At 41.2% G+C, this 23,591-nt stretch overlaps 1 protein-coding gene across 10 annotated transcripts in view; it reads right to left on the reverse strand.

The window, feature by feature from the left end:
* The window catches only part of RNF38 (ring finger protein 38), a 132,947-nt gene that overhangs the window by 102,368 nt on the left and 6,988 nt on the right, over positions 1–23,591 (reverse strand). The window contains exons 1-2 of one of the 10 annotated variants that reach the window (XM_065045585.1): positions 6,736–6,806; positions 1,043–1,110 (exon numbers count right to left, since the gene is read on the reverse strand). The exons of 7 other annotated variants lie outside the window; for them this stretch is intronic. Coding sequence is in view for 1 of the 3 variants with exons in the window: in XM_065045576.1 (XP_064901648.1) it covers positions 6,736–6,784 (49 nt within the window). In the remaining 2 variants the exon portion in view is untranslated. Of the gene's footprint in view, positions 1–1,042; positions 1,111–6,735; positions 6,821–23,591 lie in introns of those variants that run through there. 2 more of the 10 variants (XM_065045576.1, XM_065045581.1) reach the window with 2 other exon arrangements.

The following is a 23,591-nucleotide window of genomic DNA, read 5'->3' on the forward strand; positions in this document are numbered from 1 at the left end:
GAGGCAGGGGGAAGACACCATATAGACCTGGACTCTTCAGCTGAGAACTCAGATGACTGAGTGAACATCATGAGAGCTGCGGAAAAGGTGGACAAAGAAAAGTTACTCACTGTGCCTCAAAAAAAGTCCAGTCCACTGAATAAAATGCATCTGATACAACTTCCAGTTCACAAGATCCCTGACCAGGACCTTCTGAAGCTTGGGTAATATAATGGGAAGTATTACTTAGTTTGTGCCTCACCCAAACTCCATTCTTAAGCATTTACTGAGGGCCACATGCAGCAACTGGGTACAATCTAGACTGACCTAGGACTAACCTGTACCTGACAATGTAAGAACAATTTGTTCCAAAACCACTGTCCACCTTCCACAAACAAGCCTCCAGACTTTTAAGTCAAGTTATACATAGGTTCTAGGTGTAGGAAAGCACTTCAGTACTTTTGTGTGGCCTGAGTAAAGCTGCAAGGCACAACAGGACATCATCAGCCGGACTGACACCAGATACCTATCAGTGTAAGAAACCCATTAACAAGACGTCGTATGGCTTACTGGACATAAGCAGTTTTCCATAGTCCTAGCAGTCCTGTCACAGACTGGTAAGTGCTTAAACAGAGCAAAAGAAACCTCCTGGCACCAGGTCAGACAGAATATATATGACACCACTTCTCCACTTTGAAAGTAGTCTGCTTGATTACCAGTTTTTCTTTTTCACTGTGCATTTGCAGCACTGTGCAAAATACAGCCTCTCAGAGCACAACAGCAATATAAGCAAAAAGATTCTGCCCCATGAAATAATGAATACTACTTCCTGGTTCAGAAGCCACGTACCAAGTCTATGATTTTCCTGGAACATGACCATGGGTCAGATGTTGATTTCTAGCAAGATACAAGGTCTGAGGAAATTCTGAACTTTCTTTAGATTGCTCAACACTCACATCACAGACCCTTCCGTACTCAGGTACCCAGAAACTGAAACTAGAAGAAAGAACAGCTGATAAGGTTAGACAAGAGAGAAGCAAATAGTAAACAAAATATTACATACATCCTCTGGAAATGTCTTTGTTTCTCTTCCTCCTCAAGACAGCCAGAGATGATGGATGGTAAGATGAGCTGGAATGTAGGGGAACATTATTAGGAGTTAGGATTTAAGTAGCAAGGAAATAAACAAGGGTATGTGCAGCCAAGACTAAACAATGGGAAAAACTGAACTGGAGAGAACACCTCCCAGACACAGGCTCTACCCGGGGACTGTCCAGTGTTAAAAGATTTGCACTTCCACCAATAGTGAGATATTACAATTGGTTCAAAGTATCCTCTAACAAGAACCCAATATAGAGGAGCAACTGAAATATGTATTCTCAATACAGGCATCTCAGTTTCTCAATACAGGCATCTCAATTCTGGTGTCTCAGAAGCCATCAGAAAGACTGGAAGGCCCTGCTTATTGTTCCTAATAGGCTTCCTTTCATATAGGCTTCCTTTCAAGAGCTACTTTGAGAGAGAAAAGCACAATCCAGATTATATAACTCAATTAATATCAGCAGCCTGTTTCAATAAGCCATCTAATGTTAGTTCTCCTATAGTCAAATTACTAGACTATGCTCTGGATTTCTAGACACAAGTCGTCACTTGTCTAAATGCCAATGTTTTCTATGTTATTTTCATAACAGAGGCAGCATCTTAGGATGGGAAACTCTCCTGTTTTTTACAGGAAATTGTTTCTCACCAATACTGGCAACCATACTACAAAGTTTATGAGAATGAACTCTAAGATGAAAATAACTGCGATGTTAAAATGTTTTTAATTAACAGTTCAGTTGGGAAAAAAACAAAAAGAAGTGTAGTCAGGTGTTTAGTTCTGTAGGACAGGTAGGACAGGGCTAATACACTTCTGTGAAATTATAACATGGTCCTGGATGATAAAGTTAATTCAGGTTTTCTGGTTTTTATTTGATAAGAAATAATATTAATCATATGCCTTGAACATAGTTTACATCATAATTTTCCTGTGCGTATCATACAAGAGGCAAAAAGCACCAAATATGTAAAAGTACCGTAAGCACAGGAGGACAGCACTGGGGCTACATGAGCAAACCATACAGCAGAGCCTTGTAAAAATTACATTCAGCAGCTGAAGTTGGTGTCTACCAGCCTGCAAGCTTGGGCTTTGCACTACTACTTGGAGTTAGGTGGGAAGAATCACTACCCTCAAAATGAGAAGCCTCTAGCTTCAGTCTCCTGAATAGTGAGGATTACTCAAAACTGCAGGGAGAGTGGAAACGAAGATATTCTTTTTGATTAATGAACAAACTTTATGACACAAATGAAGGTAAAGTTCAAAGATATATCTGCACATTGAGGCCACTGCATCTGCAAAATTTTTAATTCACTTTGCATTACTGTAGAGCTACACACAAAAGAAAATAAAACCTTTCCTTCCTAAAATCCTAAGTTATTCTGTCTCCCCCTCCCAAGTTCCCAGGTGTATGTTCCTTCATCATTGATGCCACCTCTATCAGTAGCTCCAGTTGGGGATTTCTTGAACAGCCAAAAATATAAATAAATCAATGCCATCACTGTTTACCTTTACAAAGCATTTATTTACTGTGTGGGTCTGTCCAAAATTTAATCCACTTATCTTAATAGCCCCCTAAAGACTACCAAAATAGATTACTAGTTAGAGCAAGTAATCTTTCAGATTACTGGGGGAAAAAAAAAAAAAAGATCTCTACATTCAACATTGTAATAGCTGGCAGTCCTCCCTGTCAGTGCTCCTAGCAATGTATCCAACAGGTACAATGTACGAAGAGAGGCAGAAACAAATATCACCTAGAAGTTATTAAACAGATTGTAACCTCTTTGATTTCATTTCATGATCTCGTGATAGGGCAGCACTGAGGGAAACACTTCCAGGTCTGCCACACACTGCAGGTATGCATCTGTAAGAACACTCAGTGAAACCGGACAAGGGATTTACCTCAGTTAACACTTTATGCTAGTGTTGAACTGCAGCAGTTCTTTCATCCAGCAAGGTGGTTATAAGCCAGGTGATAATGGGCAGCTTTTTCTGCTATTCCAGATGCAGCTTAAGTGTGCATGAAGCTATGACCTTAGAAACACAGTTTTTAGGACATTCCTTATACTGCTTCTACATAGCTAATATGGGGCAAATGCCTGATTCAGAGCTTAATGACAAGAAATAGAGAAAACAAACACACACACACAAACCAAATGCCTTATGAACTCTGAAAAGACCAAAGCTGTCCTATGCAACCAATGCCAGCCACCCCCAAAAAACCCACAAACCACATCAGCTCTTGCAGCCATGTCCTGATATCACTCTCCTCCTCTGTTTTGCCACAAAGGTCTCACAGCCTCACACACAATACAGAGCCTGCCCAGTGTTGAAACACTTCTAGAAATGGATGCAGATGGTGTTCTTTACTCTGAAGAGACTGTGCCTCATGGTAAAAGCCTCCTGGAGAGACTACCTACCTAAGAGTTCGTGAAAAGGACCCACATCCACTCACTCCAGTGAAAAACTGATCCCTTTAAACACTTAATAGAATTTTCTTCAATCCATACTGATGTCTTGAATAAGCCACAGCACTACGGAGAGGCTCAAAATGGGTCACTTTTCACCACAGTACAACATAGATGGGTCACCTAGAGCAACACCTTACAAGAGTTCTTAATCATTTTGTCTTGGTACACAAACCAAATGCAACTCAAAAAGAAGCACTTCCTTACAAGCACACAGACAGAAGCCGTTTCCCTTTCCTCCTTACTCGTAAACCACGTGCACTCTTCTAGAGACATGTTTTCACTGATGAGCAAAGTTTATTACTCTCTGTTCCTGCCAACAACCTTGCTGACCTCTGTCCTTACATGAAAATACAGAACAAAGCTCCCTCTGTCCTTGTGTTGCATGGTACTGCTTTCTGAAGCTTACTTTGAACATCACAGCCATGGACATTTGCCTGTAACACAAGTATTAGACAGATGTAACCCACTTAAAAGATTCTTGCAAAAACACACACAAAAATCTAGGTACTGCATTTATAAAAAAATAGACAAAATGCAGCAATTCTATCAAATGACAGAGCAGCAGGTCACTCATATTTAGATTTTGCTGCAAATCGCACATCAGTCTGAACACTCCATTTATACAGCTGGATTATTTCTGCATTTTTGTTAGTCCTGAAAAGAAAAGAAAAAAAAAAAAAACCACACAAAGCAAAACAGCACCAGAACAACCACAATAAAAAACCCCACAAGTTTCTGGAAGCCTTCTGAGTAAAGTTAAATATTTGAAGCCACCACAATTTAAGCAAAAGACACAATATATAAATCTCTCTTGCATCAAAAGGTTTTGGTTTAGGATTTACAATTCCAGACTTTTCCCCCATGGCAAACTTAGAGTAGTCGAAGATTTCTGACTATTGAGTAATCTAGAGAATATCAGTAGGATTGACAGATCCTTCTGTATATATGCATTTCTTTATTCAAAACAATGGCTTCTCTGTAACTTATCTGCAATTTTAGATCCAAGGTACAGGAAAAGGAACCCAGAAAAAATGTGTGTTTGGGATCAACTACATTACCCTTTTCAGCTGTAGAAGTCTTCTAGGCAGCAAACTGCTTAAGTTATAAGTAATCACACACACAAAAAATATAAGGTGCTGAGTTCACTTTGCTCCCCTACATTAGCTTTTTCACTCAGTTCTTCATACACTTCACCTTGCCCCAGGACACCATATGGAAAGTAGTTGTGTTTTTCTTCTTGAAGGACCTTTCTTGGAGTTGTGACAAAATTACGAGCTCAAATGCCTTGTGTAGTCAAAGGATAAGCACATACAGATAGGCAATGTTTGTCTGCATTGGTTATCTATGTAAATAATTCCAGATCCCTTTATTTCAGGCCATGTTGTACTGGGTTTACACAGCAAGGTTTTGGCAGCAGGGGGCTATGTGAGAAATGGCTTTGGTAATATCCTGAGCTTTTAATGGATTTAACTTCCGTAGAGGTGACTTGTGAGCAGCAGAACTGACTCTGCACGGGGGGTAACAAAGCTTAAAAATAATAATTTTACTCTTTTATTAAAGACTGACTTTTTTTTAATTGAATGTCTTTGTAGCTTTAATATTCTTGGGCTTTTTTTTCCTCCCTCTCTCCATTTTTATTTAAATCCTTATGTCCATCGTGAGTCGCCTTTCTGAAGGTGGGACTGAACCACCTTCATGCTCACTTGCCACAGGGACCTGCCAAAGCTTGTCTATAATCAACAGTCAAATGTACAGATCCTGTACATGGGAAGGAGTCACCTCAGTAGGAGATCGATTAGCATGTCTGTACATTTGCTTAGGAGCTGTGAGGCTGAACGGTGAAAGGAGAAAATGCCAGAACCTCCCCTATGGCCAACAGAGCCAATGACAGCCAGCACCAAGACAGACCTGCTGCTGGCCAAAGCTGAGTCAATCAGCGACAGTGGTAACACCTCTGTGAAAAACACACTTAAGAAGGGATAAAAATGGCTGTGCAACAGCAGCCAAGAGAGAAGACTCAAACAACTCTGCAGACACCAACGTCAGTGAAGAAGGAGGGGGAGGAGGTGCTACAGGTACCAGAAAAGGGAGTTCGTTGCAGCCCATGGTGCAGAACGCAGCGAGGCCAGCTTTCCCCTGGCAGTCCATGCAGGTCCACGGTGGAGCACAGATCCACCTGCAGCCCATGGAGGACCCCATGCCAGACCAGATGGATGTGCCTGAAGGAGGCTGTGATGCCACGGAGAGCCCATACCGGAGCAGGCTCCTAGCAGGACTTGCAGACCCACGGAAAAAGGAGCCCATGCTGCAGCAGGTTTCCTGGCAGGGGATCCATGCTCGAGCTGTCCATTTCTGAAGGAGCACACCCTGTGGAAGGGTCCCATGCTGGAGCAGTTTGTAAAGAACTGCAGCCCGGAGGAAGGACTCATGTTGGAGAAGTTCATGGAGAACTGAATCGTGTGGGACCTCACACTAGAGCCAGGGAAGAACATGAAGAGGAAGGAGCAGCAAAGACAACTTGTAATGAAGTGACTGCAAGCCCCCATTCCACATTCCTCTGTGTTACATAGCTGGAGAAGGTAGAGAAGTCCAGAGTGAAGTTAAGCCCAGGAAGAAGGGAGGGGTGAGGGAAAGATGTTTTAAGATTTGATTTTTCATTATCCCACTCTGACTTTTGATTGTCAATGAATTAATTTCCCCAAGCTGAATATGTTTTGCCTATGACTGCACTTACTGGGTAATCTCCCTGTCTTTATCTCACCCCATATGCCTTTTGTAATATTTTCTTCTTCCTGTCCAGCTGAGGACAGGGAGTGAAAAAGTGGCTCGTTGGGTGCCTGGCATCTAGCCAAAGTTAACTCACCGCAACATGATAACCTTCTTTCTGCACAGGATTTCATTTTGGTTGCCGCAGTTTCTAATTTTTTATGTTTTGCGTAATATAACTGCACTCTCGAATTTTCTTCACATCTCCCAATTCAGTAACAGGCTACAGAAATAATCAGCTCTGTTTTCCTTTCTAGTGGATTTCTTAATGTTTCCTTCTGTGTAGTTTCCAGTTCTCAACTTCTGGCATTTTTTCTTTGAACTTGGTAAGGTATCTCATTCCCTGGTGGTCTTGCCTGACTAGTTATCACCCACTCTGACTCTGTTCCATCAGGAGTTCCCAAAACCCCATCACACTCTTACCTTTCTCAAGTAAATAAGACCCAGCTCTCCCAAACACTCCTATTACCATAGCTCCTTGTGCTCCAACTGATACTCATGGTAACATCTGAAAGCAAAAGCAGCAACACAGATGCACGTCAGCCAGTGACATATCCACATAGCGCAGCAGTTTTCAGTTGTTTATCTAGCAGCTTAACAGCAAAAATACCCATTTGAGTTCAAACTCTATTAGATACACAAAAGCTTTGAGAAAAAAGGCAAGTTACTGCAATTTTTCCTAGTCTATGTGGTCATTTTAAGTGACTAACTCCTGATGGTGACTGCTATTACCAGGATCTATACAACTGAACACAGTACTACTTTTGCTTTTAATGAAGGCATACCTCTGTAGAGTCCAGGTACAAAGGGCTCTCAGGTTTACGGACAATGTATATACACAGATTTAAAAACATATGTATAGTATAGTTTACTTTCAGGCATATTTCAGTTGAACTGGAGGAGAAGTATCTAAGCAACCTGGTCAGCCAGCCTCAATAGCAAGTCATTAGCTAGGAGAGTTAAATATTGTCAACAAATTTCACAATACAACCCTGTAAAGCTTACAATGCCTTCAACATACATAAATCTAGGATGCTGTAGAGCCACTTTCCTCCTCACCAGTACATCTTTTTATACCTTAAATAATGCAGTGAAGCAATCTCAAGTCAAGGAATGTGACCACTGCTAACTGTTGATTGTTTTAAGAGATACAGAGGTAACTGGTTTAGATACTGAGGTACTGAGACAAGCACAGGGTGTTTGTCTCTAACAGCAAACATACAACTGAAAACATGCAAGGCAGAAGAGAGTTAGAACCTAAGACACTGGATTTATCACCAGTTGTGCTCTTTTTGAATTTTCAATGCCTCTTTGAGAGCACCAGTATGTTAATAACAGTAATAATAGCAAGTGGGAAAATAGAGATTATTCAACAGAAATATATATGTATATTTAAAGGAGACTTTGAATGAACAATGACCTTGCGACCTGCAAGATATCCATCTTTGTTTTAGCACACTGCCATTTTCTCAGGGCTGCTCCTACTTCAACAGCCTCTGGGGCATCTCCAAAAACAAAAGGAAACCTACCGGTAGCCTCCCTCTAGCAACAAAGAACAGCCACCGGACTTTTGGAAGTCTATAGGAATCACGTCTTTTGCCTCCCCACTTCCAAATACACATGTTGCAGTACAGGAGCACTTAGGACTCCTTTCACATAGGCATAAAGCAGTTAAATTAACAAACACAGACCAACAGGCCGCAGATCAGTTCTACTTTCATGCTACTCGATTTGCAAAGTTGAAGCACGTGTGTTCATCGTTGATGATGAGAATTACGCCTACACTTCTGGACACAGTAGAGCAAATCTCCTGAATACCTGCATGCATCTGCTTTATTTCACAATGTTTTCTGGAATGTAACATCTGCATTGCCTGGGTGAGTAAACTTAGAATTTAACTTCTCACTACCCAAGTTTTTGCAACACAAAATATGCCATATCCAGAGAAAAACTCCAGGAATTCAAACCTAAATAGAAATCAGACTGCCACATTTCTTTTTTAAATACATGCACCATCTACAATCCACTTCTCCTTATTTTTGTGAGTCATAAGTTCATAACAACAGCAGTTTGTTTTGTTGACAACACCATAAAAACAAAGTTGTAAGCCCAGATTTCCAGTGTTCATAGAAAATCTTCACAGGGAATCCAAGCAGTTGGAGCAAGAAAACATCTTGTTTACCAGAGCTCAGTTCACTTTCACATCCCAGAAACATGTATCCTACAGGTGCCTCTTCAACCTCAGCCTGCTAGCTGTATTTTCCATTGAGACCTCTGGACAGCCCTTGAAAACAGGTATCTGTATGTCCCAGTTTTCCCACTCCGAAGGCTACGTGATACCTCTCCCATTTTGATGCCACTGTTCCTATGACAACATAAATAGCTCTAGTGGCCACAAGAATGCTGAATAAAATAATCTGCAAGAGGTGTGGTGCAATGCAGCCCACCAAAGCATTTTTATTACACTTTGAAATTCACTCCTTCAGCAATAGCCTTGAAAAGGACAAGCTTAATTGGATTGGGAAGCAGCAAAAGCAAGGGAAAAGCCTGGAAAACAATGAGACCAATCTAGGAAGCTCCGGTGTGACTTGTCAAAAGAGCTGAGAGCAGCACAAAATTTTTGAACACAAGGAACAGCAAAACCAACACAGCAGAAATTAGGTAAAGCAAGAGAAAGTCATAAACCATGAATGCCTTGTAGAACACATGGACTGCCAGGGCAAGGAGACTGAAGCTCTCCAAAGGCACTACCTGGCCCCCCAACATGGATGGAAAATTCTTTTCAATACCAAACATAACATAACTTCAAATTTCAAGCATCTGTGACCTGGTAGTCTACATAAGAGGAGAGGCAAGTGTATTCATAAACAGTGATTCTCCAGGTGCACTGTGTCTGTAATTCAAGAGCAATGGGGTTATCAGGCCAAAAAGTTCTTACCAATTACTTTGTTTCTCAGAACCGGACAAACTCTCCACAATGAGCAATTCAAAGTCAATTTCTTGTCTGCGAAGACCACCTTTGCCACCTCAGCTATTGATTAAGTTAGCATAGCCTAACCTTCTAGCACAGACGAAACCTAAGCAATAACTCCAAAGATGCTGGATAATAAAATCACAGCATGTCAGTACACAGACATCCAACAACAGTCATCTCAACTGTTCTAAAGTATTTTTATCTATTGCTGTCTACTGAGATCATAAAATCTTCTGTGGCGATTCTAGGCCCTCTCTCTACAGAGATGCAATAAACCTTAGCCAGCATTTCTTCTCCAAATTGCATAAACTCAAGATCTTTGGAACGTCAAAATTAAAAATAGTTCAGCTGGCAATCACTTTGGTATCTCTTTGCTAGACAATCTGCCTTAATTTGAAAATCTCTAGAGAAATAAAAGGCCCCCAAACCCAAACATGGTGCCTTGAAAACAAAGTTCTCCTATGGCCTTGTAAAATTATAGAATGCTTTCCTATGCTTTGCTTACTGACGCAGACTATTGGACTTCTTTGCTAGTCCTCTTTTCATTGCTATTAAATTTGAGGGAAAAAACAAAAGGTAAAAGAGCAAAAAAGGGAGAAACACAAAGGTAAGGAAGACCTAAGCTACTATAAACGTTTGTCTCTTTAGGACATCAGTGCCAAACAGAAAATGCAGCAGCCAAAACATAGCTGATAGGAAACAAACACTTGACCTAACACACAAACGTGATGTTGATGAATAATAAATGAAACAAATGGCACAAGTCTTTGCTTTAAAATGCTTTAAGGCCACTTTTGTCCCAATCTAACTGGAGACTCAGGAACTTCAGAAAATTCTGGTATCCTCGTTCAGCCTCACTACCCATCTTGCCACACAGCCTCTATCCAGTTGGTTAACAACAGATAGAGATGACACTTCAGTCCACTCATAATAAACAAGTCCATAACAATACAGGCAATGCATTTACTTTGGAAATTCTCTTTTATGCCATTGATGTTTTAAGAGTCATCCTCAAAATAAATCAGTAGTTACATGAGCAGCAGAACTAATGAAAAGTAGTTTTCACGGAGTTTTGTTCTGTATTTTTATGCTCCCTCCCTGCAATAATGCAGTTCCCCTTCCAAATGTTTACAAGTTCCATTCCCTGCAATTCCTTTTGTGTCATTGGTCCTTTATACACTTCATTATTCCCTATGTTCCTCTAAGAGAGACCATACACTGCAGCTGTTTGGAGGCAGATCACTGGCTAACTGCCCAGAAAATACCTAGATCCATGGGTCAGTAAGCCAAAAAGAACAGCATCAGCTCCCTCCACAGTGTTTTCTTCAGAGAACAGACTTATTTATCTGCCACTTAACCACTGATTTCTTACAGTTCTTTTTAAGAAATTAAAAAGCCTCCATCAGGTCAGGAGCTATTTACACAGAAAGAGGACTAAAAGAACAAGCACCACAGCTTTACACAGAATGCCAAATGCACACTCACAAGCGAAGGCAACATGAAGAGGTAATTGTGACAGCTGCACATCCCCTGAGATACCAAGCCTTCAAAAAGGGCAGCTGATGGCTCTTTGGCACCTCCTGTTCCCCACTGTTCCTGTCTCCACATACACACCTAGGATAGTGCTGGCAGTCACATCTTGCCCCACTGGGGGCAGGGTGATCTCACCTCCCCCTGGCTGGGGGGCAGGAGGGGTGGGACCCTCAACTGATTGACAGGATCCCCAACAAAGGAGGTGCCCAGAGAAGCTGAGAAGCTTCTTGACCATGTTGTAATGACCTCAGCCAGATCTGACCAGACTACAAAATGAGGTCCACGAAGACCCCCTTTGAGTGGTCTTCTCAGAGCAGTGTGTCTGTGAACTGGAGCCCACCCCTTAGCCTGGGACGCTATGTAAGGAGACTTCCAGGGATTGAATGCACCTCACCTCCTCGTTTGGGAGAGTGGTTGTTTTTCTTTGCTGGATATATCCTTGACTGAGCCCTTGCCTAACCCAGGCAAGTGATTGTTTCTTCTGGGTACCCTTCAGTGAGAGGCCTCTGGTTTTGTTTCTTGTAAGCAAAAGTGTGCATGCTGTGGATCTTCATTATTCTTACGAAGTCATGCCCAAATAATCTCCTCAAACTGATAGCCAAATCTGTGTTTTATATTGTTGGAGTCCTAAATAATGGTATAAACCCTGCTTCTAGTTAGTTTATTGGCTATACTTTTCCAGCTAGAATAAAGTCTGGTTTAGAACTTGTTGTCCGCCTTCATTGACTTTTGGGGTGCCTCCGTGAAAGTCATATACCATAGTTTTTTGCTCTCTGCCTACTGTCTGCTACGCTCATATTATATGTTACTCACTGAACTACTGTTTGTACCATTTTTCCTTACAAATACTGTAGAAGATTTATGTTTTAGTAGATGTAAGGAACATTTAATGAAGAACTGTTGTTTTTACATAACTGAGGACCTGGCACCTGACCCCAGCAGGGGGAAAGGACTGAGAAATATCAGACTATAAATCCTTAATGTAATACACAGTCTCTTCCTGGAATATGTACTGACACCTGTATACATACTGATACCTGTATTTACAAGCTAATTTAGGGGGGAAGGACTGAGAGACATCGGACTATGAATTCTTAATGTAATACACAGTCTCTTCCCGGAATATGTGCTGACACCTGTATACTTACCAATACCTGTATTGATAAGTTAATTTAGGGAGAAATGTAGCCAAAGTACCAGGAATCCATATCTTAAATAGATTGACAAGGGGAAGGGTACAGTGTGTGTTCAGATAGTCTGTAAACCCTGAAGTACACAACCAATGGGGAACAGGGGAGGGAAATCACAGCCGGGATTTTGGGGAGATATAAGCAGGGGCTTTTTGCCCTATTAGGTGTGCCTACCTTTAGGTAGAACACCCGGTCTTGCAAAATGCTTTGCTGAGACATCCTGCCTGAGCCTCTTATATTTGCAAAATAATTGTTTCCTAAAGATCTGGGGGTTCGTTCGGGATAGATGTCATCATTTCGGGGGTCCCTATCGCCGAAGGACAGGAAGGCATGCCTCATTGATTTCAACGGTCCTGTGGGTCATCGGTGGGGACCCTAGGGGAGACCAACAGAAATCCTGAGGCTGTATTGAAAAAGGCAGATCTCTGCAAACCATAGGGGAAAGGGTAAAACAAAAAAGTGGTAGGCACAATACAAGTGACCAGACAACTCTGTGCACAGAGCAAGTTAAGAAAACAGACTGTTAAGTACTACCTTGGTGGTTGGGGGCAATCTGAGAGGAGGGATGAAGCGGAAGGACAAGTCTCAGGACTCAGAATGGGAAATGTAAAAGGATAAATAGAAAATGATAAAGTATTGTGGTTTTGTCTGGACAAAAGAGCCCATAATACAGCGGAAGGTATTCTGGCCAAAATATGGATCCGATGGCGATTGACTATGCCAAGATCTAAATTGGTACATAAAAAAAAATACTGTAGGGGTTTAAATCTTCCTCCACACCAGGGTGGGTTTGAGTCCCTCCCTTGCTGCAGCGTGTTTTTGAGTGCAAAGTGTGTGGCCTGATCAGCGTAAAGTACACATAAAATGGGGTTCGAGTCTCTCTTGAGAATGAGAAATTATTCTTTAGACATAAACCGTTGACCAAGTCTGAGACTAGGATTGGATCCAGCTGCACCTAAACTCGTCTCTGAAGGAGTTTAGAAAGCAAGGGGGTCCTTTCTGAACCTCGTGACTCAACGGGAGGGTCTTCCTGAATTTTTTTAGTGATGGGAAATAAAACTTGGCATAGAAAAGGGGGCGCCCTTGGCCAAGGTATTGCAAAATTGGGAAAATATTTATGGTACAGCAAGTTTTTCAAGAAAAGCATGCAATGACCTTACATTGATAAGATTGGCAAATTGCAACTAAAAATCACCTAGAAAACAGATGTCCTGGACAAATGAATTACTGGTATGTATAGGATGATTTGGCATATGACGACCATATAGAGGATGGTCAAAAATGAGTATAAAAACCTAGAGAAAGAATTTTAGCTACAGTTGGGAGTAATTTAACTAAGGTGCTTGCAGAGCTGGTCTCTGTTTTCTGTATCACCTTCTGATTCCCTCTGCAACTGTTTTTGTTGTCCTTACTGCTTTTGCTGGGCTTTACCCTGGGATTGCTAAAGTTATTTTGCAGTACAGCCAGCAGCAGATGTGTGTGTGTGTATGTGTGTGTAGGAGAAGAAGTGTGAAAGGGGGGAGGATGTACATGTGAATGCCCTCCAGTGGTACATGGATGCATCCTCTGGCACCCTGGGGATTTGATTATGTGAGGAAATCAAACTCTTAAGTTAAGGAAAGATGGGGATCGATGTGCATCATTATTTTCTAATTTTTTTTCAGGATATAATCCATCCTGAGCCGATGTCAACCTCTTATCGAGAAAGTTGGTCTGTCCAGAAAGATAATTTAAAAGAATGTGGAACTAACTCTACAGACAGGGGGAAACTGCCTGGCCCCAAGGTGATTCTAATTGACAGTATACTAAGCAAACAAATGGAGATAATTGCCAAACAGTGGTTAAAATCTGATAAAAGCTTTTGAGCTTTTGAGGAGATAAGAGTAAATTGAACCAAAGTGCAGGAATGTAGACAGAAACCTAGACAAGCACCGACTGGGAAAGATTTTTGGAAAGCTTTGTGAACTGGTAGCAAGTGTGTTTGTGGATCTATGGAAGTATTTCAGAGACCACGTGCCAGGTTGGCAGGAAGAATGTGCAAAAATTCTGAGTGTGGTCATGTTTGTGTATGATGGTCAGGAAGAGAAGCGAAAAGTTGAAGTAGATTGATTTGTTGCAAGTGAAAGATAAAGATTGGAAGGAAAAAAAAAAAAACAACATGCAGAAGATTTAGACCAAAGTCAGTGATAAAAGTGAGAGAATGAGAGAAAATGGAATGCTATTATTGTGGAAATCTGGGATATTTACCCCTAGGGCGGCAAGTGTTAGAAATAACTAAAGGAAGAAAACTCAATACACTTTGGAAAATCAGAGGGGCTGAAAATGTTTTTGGTGGTGGTGTTTCTTTCTTTCTTTCTTTTTTTTTTTTTTTTTTTTTGTGGAGAAACTTGTTCAAATTGCAAAAGGGCATATAATTGGTAAAGCAGGAGGTAATAAGGTCTAGTTTTTAACAGAAATGGAAGCTACCCTATTCCTTCTAAATTCTACCCTAAAAAGATCTAAAACTGAAGATGGAGTTGAAATAAATGGGGTAGCAGGGAGGAAGGAGAGACAATTATGAATAAATTCCTATTTGTGATAATAAGAATTAAAAGCGTATGGGGAAGGAATATGTTAGTGGAAGATTCCCCAGCTTATTTATTAGAAAGAAATCTTTTACAGGCTCTGGGTGTGGAAACACAGTTACTGCCTGGAGGGTGACAAGGAGAAAATTTGAAAGATATTGTATTACCTGGAAGTTTGTGTTGGTTTTGGCTGGGGTGGAGTTAATTTTCTTTGTGGTACCTAGTATGGGACTATGTTTTTGATTTATGCTAAAAACAGTTTTGATAATACGGATATGCTTTTGTTATTGTTGAGCAATGCTTGCACAGAGTGGAGACTTGTTCTGCCTCTCGCACTGCTCCACCAGCAAGTAGGCTGGGGTGAAGCAACAACCAGTGGCACATTTATCTAAGCTCTTAGACCCAGTGTCTTGAGGTTGGCCAGAGTGTGTGCAACCTGTAGCAGCAACCATTCTTCTGGTGGAAGAAAGCAGGAAATTAAACCCTGCTGCTTTCCTATGGAGAGGTGACAATGGGCTGCACCTCTTCATAGATGGGCCTTCAAGGGTAATTCAGGGGAAAAGACACAATGGGCATGCCATCATGGAAGGTGTGAGTGGTGAAATAAGAGAAACGGGAAGGTTGTCTAATAACTGGCCAGCTCAAACATGCCAGCTATAAGCTGTCAGTCAGGCACTGCAAATGTTAGAAGGAAAAGAAGGTACCATCTGTAATGGTTCTAGATATGCATTTGGAGTAGAGCACACCTTTGGGAAAATCTAGGAAGAACGGAGTCTAATTAATAGCAAAGGGAAAGAATTGGTTAATGAAGAACTAGTTGGACAAGTGTTATGTAATCTGATGTCACCAATAGAAGTGGCTGCAGTACCTGTTAATGGACATCAGAGGGGAAACTCCTTTTGTGTCAGGGGAAGTTGGTTATCAGACGAAATGGCCTGAGAAGCAGCCTTAAAACCTGAAGCAATAACTAAGTTATCTCATGGCGCCACAAGAAATTCCAGTTTTCAATGAAAGATAAAAAGAAGTCCTCCAAGAATTAGAAGCCAGGGAACAGAAAGGGAAACGGGTATTCCCAGATGGTAGAGAAATGTTAAATAAGCAAACCATGAGGAAGGTATTAGCAATTTTACATCAAGAGAGTTAATGGGAAAAACAAGTAATGTGTGACATAGTGTTACAAAAATATGGGTGTACTGGAATTTATACTATAGCCAAGCAAATTTGTGAATGATGTGTGGTTTGTAAAAAAGTAAATAAAAAGGCACTTAGGAAGCAGCCTGCAGGAGGTCGGAGTCCAAGTTTATGACCCTTCCAAAATATTCAAGTTGATTTCACAGAATTACCTGCAGTTGACTGAATTAAAAACTTACTAGTGTTTGATCATCTTACCAGGTGGGGAGAAGCTTTCCCTCTTAGCACTGCCACAGCGGCAGTGGTAGCAAAAGTGAAATAACAGATGGACCCCCACAGTTTGAAACTAAGGATTTGTTTCTCAAAAGCTGTATACTCGCGTTGTCTTTTCTATCTTCTCTCAGGCACCAAGGGCTTCTAGCACAAACTCTGATTTTAGAGTTTGCAGCTCACAAGTTTCAGCCTGGAAACTGGGTCCTGTTCAAATCCTGGAAAGAAACTAAGCTTCAGCCAGATTGGGAAGGAGCACTTCAAATTCTGCTGATCACCGAGACAGTGGTACGACCAGCTGAGAAAGGGTGGACTCATTACACATGGATTAAAGAGCCAATCAAACCTCCAAAGGACAACGACAAGTGGCAAGTACTGACAACTGACAACCCCCTTCGACTAAAGATACAGAGATGAAAATGAAATGGAACTTTTGGGGATTATTAATCCTGTATTACGTAGAATTTACAAACGGGCTACTTAACATAAACATCAGTGAAACTGAAGGTTCCCTAACAATTTGAGTAGACACTTGCCAGATCCTTAACTGTGGGGATGTACAGAGCTAAAAAGAATTGAGTTATGAAAACAAACATGTGTCCAAGGGGACTGAGTCTAGGGATGATTTAAATAAGTGCATAGTTTTTGTTGCTTTCTCTCATTGTCCCTCCTGGTACAGTGTTATCTGGACCACAGAGTTTAGGGGATGAACAGTGAGCAATGAACAGTTACAGAGTTAAAAAGAAAAATTACCCTATCTAAAGGACAATCTCTCCCGGGATGTGAGTCTCTGCAGTGCAACCCTTTGCTAATTACAATACAGGGAGCAGATGATTCACTAAGTGGGGTTTATGGATCACAAATAGACATTAGTAGAAACGATGCCCTGGGAAGGTTCAAAATATATGGAAATACAAATGCCTGGGTAGAATGCATCAAATATATGGTGCAAAGCCTAAACAAGTGCAATTGCTATGCCTGTGCATCAGGAAGGCCTGTGGCCCAAGTGGTACCCTTCCCTCTGGGATGGAGCGAAGATTGACAGGGGACGGAGTACGTCTTAGCCTTAAACCAAGATTCTATGGCATGGGGAAATAAGTCGTGTCATACTCTCTCCCTGCTGTTTCCAGTCTTGCAGGGAAAAACATCAAATTTCCCCCAGCCTTTTCAGGAATAATTGGAAATCATACTGCCTGTCTCTCACAATGGGGCAGGAATGATACCAAGTTCCTAGGAACATGAGTAAGTATGTAGAGACACGGGAAGTTGGTCTTCCTATGTCCCCAAATGCTTCTTGAGTGCATCTTTGGTGTTACTGTGGGAAGATGACACTTCATTCCCTTTTATCCCCCACTGGTAAGGTACCTGTGACATTGTTCATTTGGCAATTCCTTTTATCCTGGCATTTGAACACTGTGATTCATCAGGACAACAGAAAAAGGAGTTTAGGGTCTTCCTTTGATGACAGAGTTTATTTCAATTTGATTGGGGTCCCCAGAGGGGTCCCCACGGAACACAAAGCAAGAAATCAAGTAGCTGCGGGTTTTGAGTCCTTTTTGTTTTGGTAGGTAACTATAAAAAAGAATGTAGACTGGATAAATAACATTTATTTATAAGTTATACTAGACAAGCGGCTAAAGGAATTGCCAAGCAATTAGATGCTACTAGTAGAAAGGCATGGGAAAATAACATGGTCTTAGATATGATGTTGGCAGAAAAAGGTGATGTATGTGTAACCAGAGCTTTGCAAGGACTTACAACTTCAGCAGAAGAATTGGCTGAGAATTCAGGTATAGGTAGTCCACTCATGGGATTGTTAGAATCTTGGTTTGGAAAATTGAAAGAAATCATACTATCTGGTTTTACTTCTTTAATTGTAGTAGCAGAAGCACTGATTTTTATGGTGTGCTGCATCACCCTGTGTGTCCGAGGACTTGTTCAATGCCTTATTGAGACAGCTCTATCAAAGCAAATGCCTTTAGGGCCACTGCCATGCTCAGATAAAATGATGCTGCTAAAAGAACAAGAAGAAAGAAGGAACAGCGAATGCATCACACCAGAAGAAAAATGTGAAATCATGTTGTCTAGGCTTGAAGCCACCTATAGAACTGTATCATAAGAAAACGCAAAACGAAAAAAAGTATAAAATAAGGACAGGAGGAAATTGTAAGGAACATTTAATGAAGAACTGTTGTTTTTACATAACTGAGGACCTGGCACCTGACCCCAGCAGGGGGAAAGGACTGAGAAACATCGGACTATAAATCCTTAATGTAATACACAGTCTCTTCCCCGAATATGTACTGACACCTGTATACATACCGATACCTGTATTTACAAGCTAATTTAGGGAGAAATGTAGCCAAAGTACCAGGAATCCATATCTTAAATAGATTGATAAGGGGAAGGGTACTGTGTGTGTTCGCATAGTCTGTAAACCCTGAAGTACCCAACCAATGGGGAACAGGGGAGGGAAATAGCAGCCGGGATTTTGGGGAGACATAAGCAGGGGCTTTTTGCCCTATTAGGTGTGCCTACCTTTAGGTAGAACACCCGGTCTTGCAAAATGCTTTGCTGAGAGATCCTGCCTGGGCCTCTTATATTTGCAAAATAATTGTTTCCTACAGTAGACTCATCACATAAATACTTGTTAGGGAAAGACTAACAGAACAAGATGAAAATATGTAAGTGAATGTATTTTAAATGTTTTGTTTATTTGTAAATATCTCACATGCCCTAAAAGCTTAAAAAAATGTCTCCCATTACTGAACAACATATCTCTCAAGTAATTTATCTGGCACCTTCTGAGAAAGTGTACAAGTATGACAGTAAAGAGAAGACTTAACATCCCCTACACCTCTAAGACTGAAAAAAAATCCAAGCAACTAAGTGCACATTTTTGTCTGTCAAAAGAAAACTGGCAGCTTGTACATAAAGCAGTACACCAGTAAGTTAGGAAAGAGAACTAAGAGGCAGAAATGTAGCTCTGCATTCAGTACTCCTTTAAATACAAACAGCTACTGACACTTTTTACCCAAAAGCTTTTATAAAGAAAAATTCATTGCAAAAGGCATTTTTGGATGTGTGGGGAAGGAGCACGTTAAGACCATCATGGTGAAGATGTCAAAATTGAAAAATAAAATACCTTGCAAGATAAGCTGACACTTGTAAGCCTAAGCAAATTGAATTCTCACAATCACTTCTGGCCATCTGCAACTGGCCAGAGTCCGAAATCAGTGTTACTTCTCTATTACAGTGCCTGAAGCCAACCAGGAACACTGAAAAAAGGATGGGCAAACAGGGGCGTGGCAGTCAGGGGCACGGCAATTAGCACAAGCAGCATGACCAGGAACTACCCTGCCACTGCAAGCAGAGGCTACAACCCACTAGGCAAGGAGCTAAGAACAGCAGGAGGCATGGTATCCAGCTGGCAGAGCTGTGCCTTCAGCATCCTGCATGGTCACTCTGGCTGTAAGAACTGATGCAGCCACTCAAACTGAGCTTGGGAGGGAAGATGCGGCTGTCGAGGTCCGGGGTTGCAGAGTGTGCCTGAGTTTCTGCTCAGGAACTGACAGCAGAGGTGAGATCACCTGTGGGCGATGTGCCCAAGTGAAGGAGCTGCTCAGCCTGGTGACAGAGCTTCAGGAGGAGGCTGAGGAGCATCAGGGAGTCAGAGGAGGAGGCTGACTGGTGGACTTGCTTTCTACCATCACTGAGGCAGGTGCAGAAGTGAATCATGGCATTACGGACAAAGGATGCCCTAGTCTCTCAGAACCAGGCTGAAAGGGGAGACCCCAGAGATGGGGGAGAATGGAAACAGGTTACTGCTCGGGGCAGCAGATGAATACACCCTCAGCCGGCTGCACCTTCCCAGGTAAATGTACACAACAGGTTTGAGGCCCTGGAACTGGATGGGCAGAGAGCTGATGTTGCACATGAAGGCCTTTCTGGGATGGAGGGTTGTCTACCCATCAAAACCACTCATGTTAAGACAAAAAGAAGGGTAATTTTCGTAGGTGATTCCCTTCTGAAGGGAACAGAGGGCCAAATATGCCAACCATACCCAACCTACTGGGAAGTGTGTGGCCTCCCTGAGGCCAGGGATGTGACTGGACAACTCCCTAGGCTGATAAGGTCATTCTATGGTCATTTGGCATTTGAAGCAAATTGGAAAGGTGAAAAAGCTCAATAACAAAGAAGTCATTGTTTTGAAGTGTCTTCTTCTATGCAACAACAACGAACTGCTTCTCAATCAGATAGTGACATGTGACAAAAAGTGGATTTTATACAGCAACTGGCAATGACCAGCTCAGTGGCTGGACTAAGAAGAACATCCAAAGCACTTCTCAAAGCTAAACTTGCACTAAAATAAGGTCATGGTCACTGCTTGGTGGGCTGCTGCTGGTATGATCAGCTACAGCTTTCTGAATACTGGTCAAACCATTCCATCTGAGAAGCATGCTCAGGAAATCAATGAGATGCACCGAAAACTGCAACACCTGCAGCTGGCATTGGTCAACAGAAATGGCCCAGTTCTCCTCCATGACAACACCCGACCTCACATGACACAAACAGCGCTTCAGAAGTGGAACAAACTGGGCTACAAAGTTTTGTCTTATTTGCCATATTCACCTGACCTCTCACCAACTGACCACCAGTTCTTCAAGCATCTTGACAGCGTTTTGCAGGGAAAATGCTTCCACAACCAGCAGGATGCAGAAAATGCTTTCCAAGAGTTTGTCAAATCCCAAAGCACAGATGTTTATGCTAAAGGAATGAACAAGCTTATTTTTCGTAGTGAAAATCTGTTGATTGTAATGGTTCCTATTTTGATTTATAAAGATGTGTTTGAGCCTACTTATAATGACTAAAAATTCAACTCCAAAATTCAAGTCCAAAACCATGATTACTTTTGCACCAACCTATAACTAACATCCTTCCTCCTGCTCTTGTTTCAAAAAAATGTGCCCTGGAGCACAAATCAGTACTACGATAGAAAAAAGTGCAATTTCTGTATTCATAAGGAATATTGAAAACAATCATAAACACCCTTCAACAGTCAAGTAATGTTCCTCTTGATGGTGCCTGCATAACCTTGTGCTGCAGTAGTATGTATTATACAGAAGAACAAAAATTCAATACAAGTAAGCTTTTCTATTTTTTTTGGTTTTGTGGTTTGGTTTTTTTTTTTCAGTTTAAGTGATAGAGTACATCTCCTTTTAAGATTATCATTTCCCGTTTGGGATTGTCCCAGAAACTGGTGACCAAGCCCAATGCTTCAGAGTTTTAAGCTCTGAAATAATATGTTTCACTGAAGGGTGGTTATTATGACAGCCCATGACCAAGAAAACCACGCCAGCTGTTAGACAATGCAGCAAGCAACATAGATTATCTGTGTGGATGCAGAACTCCAGTCATTACAAAAGAAATCAGAGAAACATCTTGACACACTGTACCACTAATATACTGATCACAGATGTTACTCTTTCATACATCATAAGTGCTTGCATGAGAGGGAGGATGCAGAGGATCAACCTAAACACGATGCCAGCGAGAACGGGAACAGCAATCCAGGAGCTTAGAGCTGAGACACGAGGCTCTCAACTGTGATCGACCTTGGGAAGAGTGTTTTACGAATGAACATTTGGAGCACATGTGTGCAGTTGAGGAACTCTGAAAAAAAAAATACAGTATACTGTGCTTGCTTAAAAATACTTCTGAAAATACCTATGACTTAGTGTTTCAAAAATTACTTCCTGCATCTTTCCCTAAATAAAGGAAAGTATGCATTCTCTGCTCTACATCACACATCAAGTAACTTCCAGAAGTAAACTTTATTTTAAGTCATCAGTGCAAAAGAACAACAGTTGTTTCCCTTTAAGAATGGACGATCTTTTCCTCATTCAGGGAATTTAAACAAGCAAGCAAGCATTTACTGTACTTCACATACACAAAGAAGAAAACAATAGAACAAGCACAGAAGAATGCGACTAGGAGGTGTCAAAAAATAAAAGGCAACAACAACAACAAAAAACAACTACAAGAAAACAAAACCCAGAAAAGCAAAGGTGGGACAAAGCAGCACCATCACATAGAATATTCACGCAAAGGGAGCTCCTACTGCAAACCTGACAAAATGCTCTCTGCCATTTTAGTGCTTTACCTTCTTGTTATCCCACCCACATCTTGCACCACCTTAGCACTGACAACTGTTGGTTTTAGATGACACATCTGATACTGACAAGTCTGCACAAAGACTCTTCAACATCATTTTGAAAGTGTTAAAAAGCAGGCACTTTTATTGCAGCCAACCGGACACTCACAGGATCGTTCCTCTAATTGAGTATGTGTATGATTTGCACTTCTTGGTATGTATTACATATTCCTATTGCATATTCATTCGTCTCTACCACTTAGTTAATGCATTAAACATAAACTATTTCCATAACCCCGCCCTTTGCCAGAAGTCCATATTTGGTATTCCAGAGTCTTCATCGGGGGCTCTAGTGGTACCAGGGGGTCTCTGCAGCCTGGTGCTCTGCGACCCCCAACCCCAGTGTCAGCCTCTTGACCTAATTTCTTGAACATGGATATTGTCATTTTGTGCCGCTACTCAGCAAAAGCCGTGTAACTCCTTCTTCATTTAGTGGAACATTCCACTTTCCCAGCTTGCAAACCAAGGTCACCCTGCTTTGCCTCATGCCCAGTCTCTAACAGAGCTATTGTTTCTCTATTAAGTTCCTGTTACATTAAGCCTAATCTTGTTACATTAGGCCTCGGGGTTTCTAAAAGATTTTTGTTCCTGTTATCACACCTCCACCTGAACTTCTGACATGCAGCAGATGCTATATGAGGGACCACCTGGGGTGCAAGAAATAAGAAGAAAAGCTGCAATGCTATTGGTAGAAAAAATATCAACCCTATCTTTCTCAGGAAAAAAGCATGGGTCAAAAAGATCCTGTGCACTCATGGACTTCGTTTTGCCAAGATAATTTGCAGGTAAAAAAGGGCTGTATAAGCAGCAATACTAAATATGAAATATTAAGACAAAAAAATACACTTTATTTTTTAACTGAGCACAGCTTTTCCCAGAATTTATAATGTTCACAATCATGTTTATTAATACTCTCTAAAGCAATTTCTCATTTTAACCTTTTTGTGACAAGACAAACATACTTTCCAACTATGTTGACCCTGAAAGCATGGGTGAAGCTACCTAACTGCTCTGCTGCCTAGCTTTTTTCCTGTAGTAATTTCACCTTGGAAAGAAATAGCTCAGGGCTTAAAAGCATATATGATGTGCCAGAAATGACAACTTCAGATGGATATGAAAATGCAGATGTTGTAGCATTGTCATTAAATTCAGAAAAATCATGCAGATACAAGAGAGAACCGTTACAGCAGGAACAAAGCTAATATACACAAATACACATATATATGTATACCTGTAATTTTTCCTGAAATTAATTTTCTTTGAACTGAGGCCATACGTCACGTTCAATCATCAGTTACCTGCTATTAGTTACTTTAATTGAGACAAGACAATCTGTTTCAAAAACAAACAAACTCTAATATAAAAACTGTACAAGACATCAGACCCATATTGCTTTTCAGCTG

The sequence above is a fragment of the Columba livia genome, chromosome Z (genome assembly GCF_036013475.1).
Source record: "Columba livia isolate bColLiv1 breed racing homer chromosome Z, bColLiv1.pat.W.v2, whole genome shotgun sequence".
NCBI lineage: Eukaryota > Metazoa > Chordata > Aves > Columbiformes > Columbidae > Columba > Columba livia.